A 15,209-nucleotide genomic window follows, 5' to 3' on the forward strand; every position below is an offset into this window, starting at 1 on the left:
AATAAAACGTGGATTTGAAATGTTAAACATCACTCTGGTTACCAGCCATAAGACAGAGAGAAATGAAATTTCCTAAGATGGAAAATAAATAGATGAAATAAACTCTGAAAGCCTGAGTTACAGCTGCGTGGGGCACCTCACTTTTCCTCCACCTGAAGGAAGTTTATTCCTAGACTGGGGTCCAATTTTTTCTCAACAGCAACAATAGAAACAGCAAAAAAGGACACACGCTTTAAATGTGGCTCGAGATTCTTCTTCCTTTCTCAGTCTGGAACTTACTAAAAACCTCATCCAGGCAGGTAGGTGGCTCAGGCTTCAACCTTGTTCCCTTTGTTCTTCTCTCCAGAATGTTGATCCTGCCATACTGTTTTACACCTCGACACCTTTGCTTATATTGTTCCCTCTGTCTGGAATATCGCCCCTTCAGGCAGAGGCTACTTAGATTCCACTCATCGTAGACGACCTAGCTCCTCTGAGTCAGAACTGATGATATCCACTTCCTCCTGTGGTTTGTGCGAGACTCAGCAGAGGATGTGTCCATCCCCTGCATGGGATTGTGAGCCCCTACAGGGACAGACAATGCCTGTCTATCCCTGTGTCCCAGCTGCCCCCGTGCCTGGTGCATGGAAACTGCTTAGTAAATGCTGATGTCCATCTATTCCTCCACTCTCACAGTCACCACCCTATTCCCTTCATTCACATTATTAATATCTATGGAGGCAACCATGTGCTGTGGGGGAAACAGACTGTGGTAGGTTGAGTAATGGTGTCTCAAAAATGTCCAGGTCCTTATTCCTGGCATCTGTAAATGTTGCCTCATATAGCTAAAGGGGATTTTGCAGATGTGATCAAACTAAGGATCTTGAGATGAGGAGATTATTTTGGATTATCTCATGTAGTCATAAGGTCTTTATAAGAGAGAGGCAGGAGATCAGACAGAAGGCCATGTGAGGACGGACCAGAGGGAGCAAAGATTCTTCCTGAGAGCCTCCAGAAGGGAACCAGCCCCGTAGACACCTAACACACAGGTGAACAGAGAAAGGTCAGTCTTCAAGGAGTTTATTTTCTTTCTACTCAAGGAAGGAGACAATTTAGGAAACCGTGACAGTCGTTGGAGATGAGACGTAATAAAGGTCTAAACTTCACCACCCTGATCACCTTCTCAATATACTCCTGTGTATAAGCTTCCAGCTTCAAATGGAGCACTGAGAAATGAACACAGACTCCCTATCTGATTCAACCTGTGCAGAGTGCAGTGTGGATCCCTTGATCCACAGCCTCTACAGCCTAAGATGCTGTTCATACAGCCTAAAATTGAGTCAGATACACCTCATTCAGTCAACTGTCAAAATGCAATTGTGGAGCAAAGAAATAGGCACATGTGAAATGTCATACAGGCCAGCTAAAACCCCGGCTTTACACTGTTCCATCAACGACAGAAACAGACTCATTTTCCAGATTTATAACTCTCCTGAAATACAGATGGAAAGTAGAAGGTTGGATGGCGGTCACCATGATTATAGCCTTTCGCCAGAACCCATAACCCTCATTTTATTTCTTTCCAGTTTTGTTTTTAAATTGTTTTCTTTTTCTGATTACTAAAGAAATGTAAAATTTAGAATGTTTACCATATTCCCACCCCAGAAATATTTATCAACAGATATGAATCTTAAAACCAGCATTTTTATGCATTCAACCAAAGAAAATAAATAATTATGTGTATATAAGAGAATTAAAGAAAAAAAAAAAAGAAAGAAAGAAACCCCTAGGGATATATGGGAGACTTGGAATATTTGTTCTCATCTCCTTCTCAACTTCCTTGTCTGTAGCATTACTCAGGAACCACATTCTGAGTAATGAGGCTGAAACAGGATAAGATTTCTAATCACCAAGGAAATAAGAACCACAGTTAACACTTATGGAAGGTTAACTAAATTCCAGGCAGTGCACTAGTTTATTTAGTCCTCATAATGACCCTGTGTGATAGGCACTATTATTCTCACAATCTGCACTTTATAGGTGAGGAAACTGAGGCACAGACAGGTTTGGTAGCTTGTCCATGGTCACACAGCTAGCATGGGGTAGAGCTGAGACTTGAACCAAGGCAGACTATCAGCATAAAAGCCACATACTAGCCTCTTTGCCACAGGCACTGCTTCTCAGAGAGGTTAATTGATTTCACTAAACTGCATCTATTAAGGCAGGATACCAAACTAACAGGCTTTATGAAGATTATGTTTTTAAATAAGGAGTGGAACAAAAGGGCTTTATGAAAAATTCAATGAATCAAGATACCACGATCCCATAATAATTTTAAAAGATTTTTTCCCCTCAATTTAAGTAGTAAAAATCCATGTTCACTGTTGAAATTTTGGGCAATATAAAAAGTATAACGAAAAAAAAATCATGTGGTTTCACTTAGCTGCTTCTTTTTACAAGCTAGTCAAAGTGAGATCAGTAGGCCAAAGATATCACAATCGCCTGGAGCTCATCTTCAAAATGTAGATTCCTAGGCCCCATCTCAGAGCAGAATCTCTGAGGGACTGACCTCAGAATACTGACCTGCAATGGCACTTTACAGCTTTCAGCCCTATAAACTGTAGAAGTCATTCCATGGGATCGTGTGTTCTCCACAGATCCAGATACTACTGGACCTATGCAAATGCCCATTTGAAACTTTTATTAGATGTCCATTTTGTTTCAAGGAGTCCAAAAGGGAATTTAAGGAGTATTTCTAATACTCCTTAGAGTGTACTAAAATTTAACCAATATTTCTCCAATTCTGAAATTAAATTTTAAATGAAATTAAATTTTAAAAGTAAACACTCCAGTTTTAGTCATCCTGATGCCCAGTAAAGTTTGAGTATCACTGCTAGAGCCTTAAAAAGAGAGGTCCAGAACTCTTGGACCCATAATTCAGAACTCATACTCTCCCCTCCCACCTGCCCCCAGAACAGCCTCCCTCCTTTCCTTTCTGAAACCAAGTTGACTTTAGGAGCAGTAAAAAAAAGGGGAACTGAGGAAACCAAGTCTCATTTGAGAGTCAGGCTTGGGTGAGGGAAAACAGGTTACTGGATGGATATATTTTCCTGACCTTCAGCTGCAGGCTCTGTGTCCAGGGTCCAACAGCTATAATGCAGCCCCTGAGAGCCCTCGAGTGGGGTTTGTGCCCTCAGCTCTGAGCCGGATTCAGAGCCCTGCATCCAGCTTTGCTTTTCCAGAAAGCAAAATGGCTTCTCTCCACTAACACCAGGCCCATACTCTAGCTATTAGCCAAACAAAGGATTTTCCAAATATGGACCCAAGAAGCATGTGCACTTTGAAGGCCACAATGAAGCTGAAATAGCTAAAACATATTAAAAAGAAAGCCAACAATTGACGCCAAAAAGCGTGAGTCCTTAAAGAACAGAAGAGCAAGACAAAAGCCAGAAAGAAGAACAAAAATATGCATTGTAGGGGAGGGGCAATAGGGAGGTGTAGATTTATATGGAAGAGGTGACATCATTGTTTCCCAATAATACTCAGCATGCAGGAAACAGATGGGAAAGCAGTGGTGGAAGGGGCTACTTATGGTAACAGGGCATGCTCTCTGTTTAGAATCCTGCCATTTGGAACCTAAATGTTTGACTTTGAAAAACTGGGGATGGGAACTCCATTGCCAGCAGTTTTGTTAAAGTTGAACTAAATCCTGCTGAACTTATCACCTTGGCAATGCATGGTTAAATGGAGCTCTGCGTATCAGACCCTGATTTACTGCCAGCATAACTGCAGCTGTTTGGGTCCAGAGGAGACACAGCTATGAAAGCGGAATTTAATGTCGGACAGACATGGTTTGACTTCTGGTTCTCCCAGTTCCTAGCTGGGTGATGTTAGGCCAGTTGCTTAATCTCTCTGAGTTGGTTTTCATATATAAAATGGGGGAGGGGGAGGATCCCTGGTGGCCTAGTGGTTAGGATTCCGAGCTTTCACTGCCATGGCCCAGGTTCAATCCCTGGTTGGGGAACTGAGATCCCGCTAGCTGTGTGGGGCAGCCAAAAGTAAATAAAATTAAAAATAACAATAAAATAAAATAAAATAAAATGGGGGGCAAAAGAGAACTTTCCACACGCAGTGGGGAGAGATCGAGGCTGCACATTTATGCACATTTAGATTTAATCAAGAAACATACTTCGGGTGGTCAGTTGACATCATTTTAAAAGTTTTACCTTCTAACAGAATCTCCCATTCCCCTGCTCTTGGGCCGGGCACAGACACAGCCAGACCAACTGCCACACTTGTGATCAGCTACAGTGCCTTCTCCCGACAGTAGGATCACTCTGCTGCCACTGAAGACAGCTTCTGTCACCCCAGCCAGGGTCCCCCCCTCCAAGCCTGGCCATTCCAAGTCACTCTCAACTACCTTTCCCACAGTTTAAGCATCTTCTCCCCCAGGGCTCAGGAGGGTGTGACCAATTACAAGCATCAGGCAAAACCATGTGGTTTCCTGTCTGTAGAAACCAGCCACGCTATCTTCCCGTATCTCCGTCATTCCTCACGGGTCAGATGATGTTTATTGTTTTATTGATTTATTCCCCCCTTACAAACAACCCACTCATAATTCTCTTTCACTCGGTTGCCTTGAATGTTAACATCTCCCGCTTGCACCTTCTCTAGAGCCCTCATTTCATTCTTGGTACTCTTTTGGTTATTTTCCTGTCTTACACAACCCACTAGGCTGAGAGCAACTTGAGAGCATCTTTGTAAACCCCAGAGTGTCCAGCATATTAGAGTCCCATTAAATATCTGTTGCACTGAATTGAAAGCCCCGTACAAGACGGTTTCTGAATAAAAACATGAAAAGAGCCAGGGAAAGAAATATGCATAATTACACAAATTAGCTCAATTCACGAAGGCTATAGATTTATTTAGTTTGCCAGACTCCTACTTTTTTTTTTTTTTTTAATTTTATTATTTATTTATTTATTTTTGGCTGTGTTGGGTCTTCGGTTCGTGCGAGGGCTTTCTCTAGTTGCGGCAAGTGGGGGCCACTCTTCATCGCGGTGCGGGGACCGCTCTTCATCGCGGTGCGCGGGCCTTTCACTATCGCGGCCCCTCCCGTTGCGGGGCACAGGCTCCAGACGCGCAGGCTCAGTATGTGGCTCACGGACCCAGCTGCTCCGCGGCATGTGGGATCTTCCCGGACCAGGGCTCGAACCCGTGTCTCCTGCATTAGCAGGCAGATTCTCAACCACTGCGCCACCAGGGAAGCCCACCAGACTCCTACTTTCTATGTCAGGCTGTTTTCTGCTGTCTGTAACAGCAAGAGCTGGTGTAAGTTCCTTTTGGGGAGGGTGGCATTCACCCCTCTCCCTCTGGGGGTGGTGGCGAGGGGGCCCCCAGAGGCATAACTGGGCCAGCATCAGGCCATGGGCATGGCACCAGGGCATGGTATGCATCAGCCAAGCTTGAACTAGAACAAAGAGTGCCTGAGACTCGATCCCAGAAACTCAGTTGGTTCTGGGGCCCCGCCAAGAACGTGGTTCATACCAAGGAGTGACTGGTGAGGCACTAGGGAAAGGCAGTGTTTCTGGGGCACCCTGTGCAAAGCCTGGGTCCGTTTCTAACTGGGAGTAGCTATGCGCCCTTGCGGCGGGGAACCTTGAACAATCTTGGCTTCCTGCTGTTCCAGCGCATCAGCCATGTCCCAGGTCCTGAGCTTCCTAGAGGGGCTCTAACTCTGGCTTCCTGAGGAGGAAACAGGGTCGATCAATCATCTGCTGTGTGTTAGCCTCAGGGAGGCCAGCGAGCTACCCAATCTGCATGAGCTGCCCAAGGCCACCCGCCTTTAGCCGAGCTCAGCGTCCACTTGCAAACACAAAGCTAGGGAGAAAACAGAATATCGGGTACAATGAGGATCAAATTGGGTGCCTCTGACTCTAAGGCAAGGGCTGTTCCAGGAGGGAAGGAGGATTGTGGCTGCAGTAGGCAGGGAGGGGCCTGGGACGAAAAGGTAGGGGACTTGAAAGTTAGTAGGTGGGGTTAGAGTAGGTGGGTGTGAAAAGCTCCTGGCAGAGGGTGAAGGGCTATGCAAACGTTAGCTGTTATTATTACTATTCTTCATCTAGGCTGGGGGAAGAACAACGCAAGGGAGAAAAGGCTACTTTTTGCAGGTTAGTTCTTTTTTTCTTTTGACAAAACTGTAACATAAATGTCAAATTATGAAATGTGCTATTTTGGGAGACTGTGTTTGTGCCTAAGACAGGCATGGCTTACCTGAAATTGCATACTGGGGGGAAGATTAGTGGGACGGTGGGGGGCCGCTATCTAGACGCCTAAAGTTCCATCGGGCTGGGGCTCCACCTCAGTCAGGACTCGAGGACAGTCCTTTGAGGGAGGAACACCAAAACCTATGAAACTGAAGGGTGACATTTGTGTTGGGGCATAGAGAGCAACAGAAGATCAGGTGGGAATGCACCTGTAAGCAAAAAGAAAATTAATCCGAAGTGTGACAAGTGGGAAAATGCCACCTTGGCTTCAATACAGGGCAAGCAATGAGTGAAAAAGAAAACAAAATAGAAAGCCGAAAGAGCTAGTAGCACCATGTTCCTGGGTCTCAAGACTGGGGTGAAGGAACCAGACCGAGGAAAGTGGAGTCCTGAGACCCAGAAGGTGCGGGTTGTCGGGGTAGGGGGGAAGGTGCCCGGCAGCTCACGCTGACTAGCCTGTTCTGGAGGAAATAAGCACTGGATAGTCCCAACCAGAGGGTCTATCACTACTTTGTTCCAGAAATTTTTAGCTACAATATCTAATGGAAGAGGACTTGGGGGGCACTTCTTATCCCCAGACTGAGTCCTGGACCTCTCAGCCCTGTCCTCCTCTTCCACCCTCGGCCACAAAATCCCAGGAAACTTTCTGCAGGCAGGTGAGTCCCAGGAGCAATCGGTCCCTAGCAGGTGCTTCAGAACTGCCTTGGTCAGTCAGCTTCTGGAATTTAGAATGTGTTCTCCCCTCATCCCCACTCCCACAGGAAAAGGTTTCCAGGCTAGCCCACAGATGCCTAATGGATTAAGGGGGGAAATAAAAAGAATGTATCCAAAACTACAGCTCTAAAGGCATTGGGGAGCTTATCCACCACTTACAGCATCATCTACGGGAAAATGTGCTCCCAGTTCCAACTTGTTTCTCTCTGCCCCAGCAGATGGTCCACTGGGCTCTAGGGCAGGTCTGGGGCAAGAGGGCCGAGGGCTACCTTAGCAGTCCCAAGGCCTGGGCCTCCAGCGGCTGGAAGGCAGCTGGGCAGCTGCCAGTGGGGGTGGTAGGGGTGGAAGAAGGGCGAGGCTATGCCTGTGGTCAAGGGGCTCCTGGAAGAGGTCTGGAGACTGGGCAGGAGGGAGGGATGTGGGTAGGTGGAATGGCCGTTTCCATCCTCTGGGTGGGTTGCTTGCCATATCCAGACCATACACAGTCAGTTACAGTTTGGCTTCACGCTATCAGTCAGCTTGCTCCAGGTTTAAAAGCCTTAATTCTCCTCTTCTAGTTCTTCCTGTTTCACTGTGGGAGCCCAGATTCGGGGATGCCCCTCTGAACTCAAGCCCATGAGGTGGCCGCTCTGTCTGCACAAACTCCACCTCCAGGACCTGACTTCTCTTTCCGTTCCCTGCAGGTCCGGGAGTGGCTGGGTACCTTTCTCAGATCTTTCAGAGGGCCCTTTAGTTTCAGGTTGACATTTTGCTCTCCCACCTCTGTATACTGATGGTCCACTCCCCAGCGGCTCTGGGAAATCCCTCCGTGAACTCTCCATTCAATGGGACAACTAATCTGCTTCCTGTCTCTCTTGGTGCTTAATTAACCCATCTGACCATATCATTTACTCGCTTCATCGGAGCCCTCATGCATTCAGTCATGGATAGTATGTGGTTATGCTAGGGCAAGTCCAGGGTGTTATGATGATAACAGCTACATTTAGAGCTTACATTACACATGCCCTCTGCTAAGTGCTTTGCCCATAGTAACTCATTTCTCTTCACGCCAGTCCTCTTATCCTCAATTCACAAATGAGGAAAGTGAGACCCAGAGGGGGTAAGTAACTTGCTCCAGGGTCACTCAGCTGGGAGCAGGCAAAGTTAGGATTCCACCCCAGGCTGTAGGCTTCCAGAACTTCTAATGGGAGCCCCCAGCAGGGGGCACCTGACTTGGGAGGATCAGGGAAGGTTTCCAGAAGCAGCTGAGACCCAAAGGATGAAGAATTAGCTAGGAAAGGTGTGATAACGGTGTGCCAGGCAAGACGCTGGGAAGGAGACCACTAACCCAAAGAGAACACCCCTGCCCTGGGTCTCCATTCAACGTTAAATCTCCTCTTGAACAGAAAAATAGTCACCTTCCTTGCTAACACTTTGCTTCTGTTTATGTTTGGATTTTTTGTCTACTTAATTGAAGATAAAAGCTTTTGCATTTTCTCCTTCAGTCATGGCAGCTAACTTCAAAGCTTAATGGAGCCATTGGTTTCTGAAAGTTTGTTCACATCCCTTAGGCTGTAAATTTCTTGAGTCTGGAGTGCCTGTTTCTTTCTCTCCCACCGTACCTCCACAGCGCCTTATACCGGTTCGTTAAATAAGGGAATAAACAAAGTGAGAGAATGACTTAGCTTCAGAAATGTAGAATAGCTACGCCTCAAAGTTCCCATTGCCTTATCCTTGTTCTTTGAAATGCTGGGGCCATCTTACTCTCATCAAGCTTAAAATTATATTTTGTAATGGGTGTTTATTCGTTATGAACCTTTTGTAATCCCTCAATTCAAATACATATATATTTTTTCTTTTCAACCTGATAAGAACTAGAAAAAAACCTTCAGGAATAAGGTTCTTATCAAACATTCAGAGGGTACATTTTGAATAGTCAAGGCTGCTTATCCAGGGAGAAAATGATCTGTAAACCCCTACACTATAAGCAGTGGTTCTCAACTCTTCCTGCATACCAGAATCATCTAGGAAGCTTTTAAAACATACCCATGCCTGGGCACCAAGTGATTCTGATTTAATTGTTCTGAGAGGGGGCCTGGACATCAACATTTTTTCATGCTCCCCAAGTGATTCTATTGTGCTACCATCATGGCAAACCACTGCATCGACAATTATCCCTTTTTACCAGGGAGTGAGTCAAATGGCAGAGATTGTTGGGAAAGGTGAGGAAGTCCTCAGCCCTTAGAGTGGGACCAGCACGGAGGCAGAAGATAGCTTTCCTGTAATGTTCTCTTACTGGTCGCTTGAGTCCTGGCCCCAGCATTTTCAAGCACTGTGGGAAGACCCAGAGCACTTGATTCAGAGGGGAGAGGTAGGAACTGCTCATGGATGCACTCTGGCCTCACAGGGCTTCATCCACAGCCTCCCAACTGCAGGTGACACAATGAGGTGGTTTTCATCACATAGCTGCAAGAAGGGGTCCTCGTATTCAGCGGTCAAAAGGAAGAAAAAGAAAGCTATACTATTTTCAGCATCAGGAGTGAGGAAGGGATGATCTTCTCCCTCTATTCCAGACAGGAAGAGAAAGTTCTCCGGTTCCCAGGGGAGAGCTAGGGGTTGGGGCGACAGCCACCGTGCTGGAGGGGAAGGGAAAGAAACACTGGCCAAGTTGGCCAGGAGCAACTTCATGCCATTCTTGGGTGATCTCACCAGCCTGGAGAAAAGTGGCCAAAGAAGAAAAAGGGGGAAATTGGCCATTCGTATCAACCCTATGTGCAGCTTGGGACGACCAACATCAGGGCCTGAACATGGCATCTGTGTGGATGCCTGAAGAAACTGTATACACGATTTGTGTGTGTGTGTGTGTGTGTGTGTGTGTGTGTTTCTAAGGAAAGGTTTCTGTTTTTCATCAGCTTCCTAAAGATTAAGGACAACACTGGCCCCGAGCAATGTCTGCTCTAAGCTAAACACCTATTTGTCACCCTGCCTCATTAGATTTGTCCAGTTGAAGGTAGCAGGACTGGGTTACAGCAGTTGGCAGCAGTGGATGACATTTTTCCTCTGTGCTCAGTCCAGGGGTATAAATTCCTCATGTTCAGGTGGTCTGAGCACAGCTAATTGTCACCAGCTTTGCCTTGCACCCCAGCTCAGGGATTTCCCTCCTTCCCCAAACACATGGGTTCTCTTGGATTCCCCACATCTCTGTTCTTTCCTTCTGCCCTTGTGTTCCTAGACCTGAATCCATTTTTCTGTCTCATTCTATCCTTGACCTCCAAAGTTGATTAACTGTGATGTCAGTCTTGTGAGGCCCTCCCCAGCCTTCTAGATCCTAGCTACCATGCTGACCTGTCACCCTCAGGATTCTGGGCTGAACTTCCAAGGTGGTGGGCAAACGGGCACTGCCCAGGTCAGCTTTTCCTCCCTGGGGGCAGAGTCCAGGCCTTGTCTATTAACCAATACGTGTTTCAGAAAGTCCATGAGGAGGACACATTGTTTTAGAGAAAACATTAGCACTGACTCTATTTATTGATGCTACACTAAAAGAAAAATAAGAGACAACTGCTTGACTAGTTTGAGATGTGGGAAAAAAGAAATCCTAATTATTCTCATTTATATAAGCTGCTTATTATGCCTGCCTAATTCCTACGTGGCACAATAATGGTGTATGGATCATTAAGTGGGTCAATTTCCTCCTGTTTCAAAGGAACTTTATTCAGGTATGTCAGTCTTGAAAGTTTGCTGATCCTGGGGCAGGGCTGTCTGCTTTCAATTAACGGGAAAAAAAATCATTAGAGGAGAATGTTGGCCTAGATAAAGGATGCCAGGGAGGGGAGAGGAGCCTAGTGGGCCAGAGCCCTCTGCGTCCTTCATGATTGACTGTATGACCTTAGGCCGGTCACTTTACCTCTCCGGGCTTCCCTCCCTTCTCCCCAGGGCAGGAAGCACGGGGTACTGGTTTCAATTTTTTTTTCTTTAAGAGTTGCCCCTTTTCTTTTTTTTCCTGAATGAAACATATATAAAAACCCAAAATATAAATCAGGTGAAAGAGGAACTGTTTAAAGCTGCCTTTGAGGAGTCTTCACAGAACCCTGGGATTCCTTGCTCATCCTAGGATCTGTGACATTGTAAGAATGAGTCAGGACTGATAAGCACCTCCATGCAACCCTCAGCTTTGGAGCGAAGGCCCAGAAGAGCACCCACTTGGTGGGAGGTGGTATCCACAAGCATTCATAAGTGAACATGGACATGAACCTGAAGGCCCCCTGCAAAAACAGGTGGAGGAAAACATTTCACTCTGAACTTCTGAGGGTAGTGATTAAGATGCATATTTGGAGTTCTCTCACACTCAAAAAAACTCAACCCAAGGATGTTATTTCAAATCTACCTCTCCGGATTGTTGGAGAGGATTACATGAATTGACTCCGTTGTGTCCCAGTTTCAAAAGAGGCAGTTTTGAAACCTGTGGTCCCCCAAGCTGTAAAATACTAAGCCATCTGTCCTAATGACATGGCAGCCCCTGAACTCAAGGACACCACAGGAATAGCACACCACTGCAAATTACTAGGTGGTGCTAAGTCCTTAAAAAAATGAAATAGAAACAAAGGCACTGCTCTGTTTTTGAGATGCACATTTGATATGAGCTAATCAAATAGTTTTTGAGATTATTTTCCTGGAGGCAGAGTTATTCTGCAGTTAGCCCTTCAGTTTCCCCCCTTTGTTGTATCTATCTATGTATAAACACAAGGCCCATATAGTGGACTTTTTTCTCCCTCACTGAAATTTCTGAAGACAAGGCCTTTTTGTCACGGGTAAGTGCAGGGCCAGTCAACCTTAACAAAAGCAGTCATTTAACGCTCAATTTCCTCAACTTTCCTTTGATTAAAAACTTCTCACTTCAAATGCTGTTACTGTATTCTAGATTGTTTTCTTTCGCCCTTCCCCCCCAACAAATGTTTAATAAGTTGTCTCTACGCTGGAGGATTCCCCTTTTTTTTCCAATCCGACCTTGAAAACAGAGAGTCTCTCCTCTTCATGTACATACCCTAAACTATTTTAAAATCAAGGCCCTCTGACCTTTTTACAACACTCTTCTTGTCAGACACACCAAACGCTAATCTGAAAACCAAGAGGAGGTAGAGGGTCTGAGGGGTTGGGAAGGGGAGGGAGGGAGCTACTATATATTTGGCATCAGTTCAGAAATTCAGAAAATGTTTGTGCAACCACTCCCCCGGCCAGGATCCACCGCACCCCCGCCTTCCAGCACATTAATAAAAAAAGATGTGAGCGGATGAAATCGGAGAGCCCGGGAGGGACACCTAAGGCAGTCATAATTACGTACCCAGAGAATCCCACTGAACACCACACCACAGATCCAGCCCTCCTCCCTCCCCTCCGACATCCAAAGTTTGGGAACAGGACATCTCAAGCCCCCCACCCCCAAGCCCCAGAGGTGGCCGGCTAAACGTGTAGCAGCACCGCCCATTAATGGCTTGGGTGACACAAACGGAAGAGCTGACACAACCTCTGCACGTCGGGGTGGCAGCGTAACGCACCTTAAGAATCATGTATGTTTAAAAAAAAAAAAAAAGCACAGTGAGCGCTCAGGCCTGGAATACATTAACTTGGGAATTGAAGGCAACACGCCCTACTAGAGTCCCTCTCTCTCTCAAACAAAAAGAAGCGGGGTGGGGCGTGGGGGGGGGGGAGGGGGGCGAAGGCACTTTACCATCCTGTCCTGAGCTTTCCAGATACTCCGTCAGGTCACAGCCAAAGGCGCTGGCGGCTCCCTTTCGTTTCAGCTTCTGCTTGGCACCCTTGTTCTTCATGAGTTAGTCCCAAAGAGGTTGCCCCTCCGTCTCCCCCTCCCCGCTGCTTGGCACCGCGCCTGCGATGGTCTCCGGGGGAGGTTAGATCAGTGGTTGCGGCGCGGCGCTGGGGGGCCGCATGGGCGTGGGGAAGAGCCTGGGCCCGGGGCAGCGCGCATGGAGCCCGCGGGGCGCGGAGCCCGGCGCGGGCGCGGAGCCTGAAATCCACGGCGCTCTCCTCCAGGGCCGCGGTGCCGCAGGCCGTGCGGAGCTGGCAGCGGCGGGCCGGCGCGCTGGGAGTGTCACTTCCTCACTTGGAGTCCCAGGGACTTTCACGGGCTCCCGCGGTGTCTTCGGGTGTTCTCCTCCGCTTCGGAGGGACGGCGAGCTCTCCGGTCCGTCTTCTAGAAGCCCGGGAGTGGCCGAGAGCGCGGGGAAGCCGGCGGCGGCCAGGGGCGCGGAGACAGCCCGGGGGCTGCCGTAGGTCCTCTGCCCGGCGCGCGCTGTCCTGCCTTCAGACGGCTTTGGTAGAACGAAAAACAAGCATCCTGTCTCTCTCGCCCGCCCTCACGCCTTCCTTTTTTTCCTGTCTTACAAATCCTAGGATCATCCAGCTCAGGAAATGCTGGAAGGAAGTTAGCTAGGGAGGGGGGTGGAGGGTGGAAATTTTTGGCAGCTCCGTGCTGGTGTGTGTATGGAGCCGGAGGAAGTAGGTGGGTGGGTTGAGGAGGACGGGGTGGGGGAGAGAACGCGCTCTTCGGAGGGCTGCTCTGCGACTCTGGAGATAACTGGGCAGCTCGGGAGGAAATCGCCGCTCTCCTAGGAGCACCCGCAGCCCGAGCCGCCCGCTTCCTGCCCCACCGACGGCTCTTTGAAGACAGCAGGAGGAGGCGCGCTGGCTTTCTGGATGGAGGGGGTTAGGTGGGACTGAAAAAAAAGTGGCCTGCCTTGTTTTTATCGTCATTGTCATCATCTCTTTGACACTTTCTATTTCGGTGCCTGCCTGCTCCTACACAGACACTTAAAGAGTAATAACAGAAACAAAGACAGGGATTCCAGCGGAGAAACCTGACGGGGAGCGGTTTTCAGCCGGCCACTCCCAACCTTCCATCCTCCTTTCCGGCGCCCAGGTACCCTCAACCCAGCCAAGTCCCCTCCCAAGCTGAGGGAGGGATGGAGGCTACCGCTTTGTAACCACTGCTCAGGAAATCAGATTTCTGGTTAGAGATTCAAGCACGCGCGCGCGCGCGCGCGCACACACACACACAAACGCACACACAGGCGTTATTGCAAAGTTTGCTAAATGGAAGTGATTTGGGCGGGGGGGAAGTCTCAGATTTAAGGTGACTCTGATATTCTGACCTAATGTGGAGAAAGCAGTCTCCCAGGTTATTTCATAATTTGTCTCAAGTTTTCAGGAGGGCATGTTTTTTCTTCTCCAGTTAATTTGAAATTCTTTGACTTCTGTGTACTCAGCACACAATAAGCACTCAAATTCTTGTTATTTAACCGTTTTAGGATTAGATTAAACTTCCTGGGTAAATTCAAATCCATATATAGGCTTGAAGGGTAGGGACATTCATACAGCTCAGAAGGCTGGAAAAAGCTTTAGGTATAGTATTTTAGTCACTGACTCCCTTTACAGTCTCTCATCTCCCTGTGTATCACCAAGACAGTTTATGAACTTTGACCCTTGACCTTCTCTCTTTGTCAGAGCTTACAATTGATAGCGTGCCTGCCAAATCTGGCTCACAGATGTGTTTGGTTTAGTACATGAGATGCTTTCAAATTTTTAAAAATTAATTGCCAACATTAAAGAGTTAACATTTTTCCACATAAGAGGTCTGGATTTCTGGCTTCTCTTGAAAAAATGGAAGATCTGGTCACACCGAAAGGGCATTTCCTCATGGCAAGGACCGCTGATGCCAAGCTGTAGCAGCCTGCATGGCGGCACCACCTTTAGATAGTGAGCCCTCCAGTTTTGAAGCCCCCAGTGCCCATCTTACCCACTGGAGTTTGCGGCCCAAGCTCTGTGTATGGTCTCTCCTTCCTTCTATTTTCCATCGGTCTCTCGGTGACACCAGCATTGCCCCAGTCATCTTGGCAAGACATCTTCAAGTAACCACTGACTCATTTCTCTCCACCGCCACCTCCAGTCTAGTCCCGCCCAAACGGATGAGTCCTTCAAAATGCCTCTCCTCTGGGCTTCTTCCGTCCAGTCCCATTCAGTGAGGACCATTCACTCCTAAATTATTAGAATAACTCCTAGTGGGGTTTGCTGAGTCCGGTGTCTTCCCACTTCATCCTGTGCACTAAAGGCCTGTTGAGTCTTCCTGAAGTATTGCTGTTGTTGTTTGCCTGCTTTGCTCAGAACCTGTCAATGACTCCCTGTTTCCTACTCCCACGACAGCAATTTCTAAGCATCTTGTAAGCTACTTGGAGAATATTTGGTAGGGTATTTAGTATA

General features: G+C 47.5%; 1 protein-coding gene across 2 annotated transcripts in view; it reads right to left on the minus strand.

The window, feature by feature from the left end:
* Positions 1 to 14,860, minus strand: part of ARHGAP31 (Rho GTPase activating protein 31) — a 113,993-nt gene extending 99,133 nt beyond the window's left edge. The window contains exon 1 of one of the 2 annotated variants that reach the window (XM_057545278.1): positions 14,749 to 14,860. In XM_057545278.1, the coding sequence (XP_057401261.1) occupies positions 14,749 to 14,854 (106 nt within the window). In that variant the 5' untranslated portion in view covers positions 14,855 to 14,860. Of the gene's footprint in view, positions 1 to 12,663; positions 13,538 to 14,748 lie in introns of those variants that run through there. The other variant, XM_057545279.1, reaches the window with a different exon arrangement.
* Between the last annotated feature and the right edge of the window lie 349 nt (positions 14,861 to 15,209).

This window comes from Balaenoptera acutorostrata, chromosome 4 (assembly GCF_949987535.1).
Source record: "Balaenoptera acutorostrata chromosome 4, mBalAcu1.1, whole genome shotgun sequence".
NCBI lineage: Eukaryota > Metazoa > Chordata > Mammalia > Artiodactyla > Balaenopteridae > Balaenoptera > Balaenoptera acutorostrata.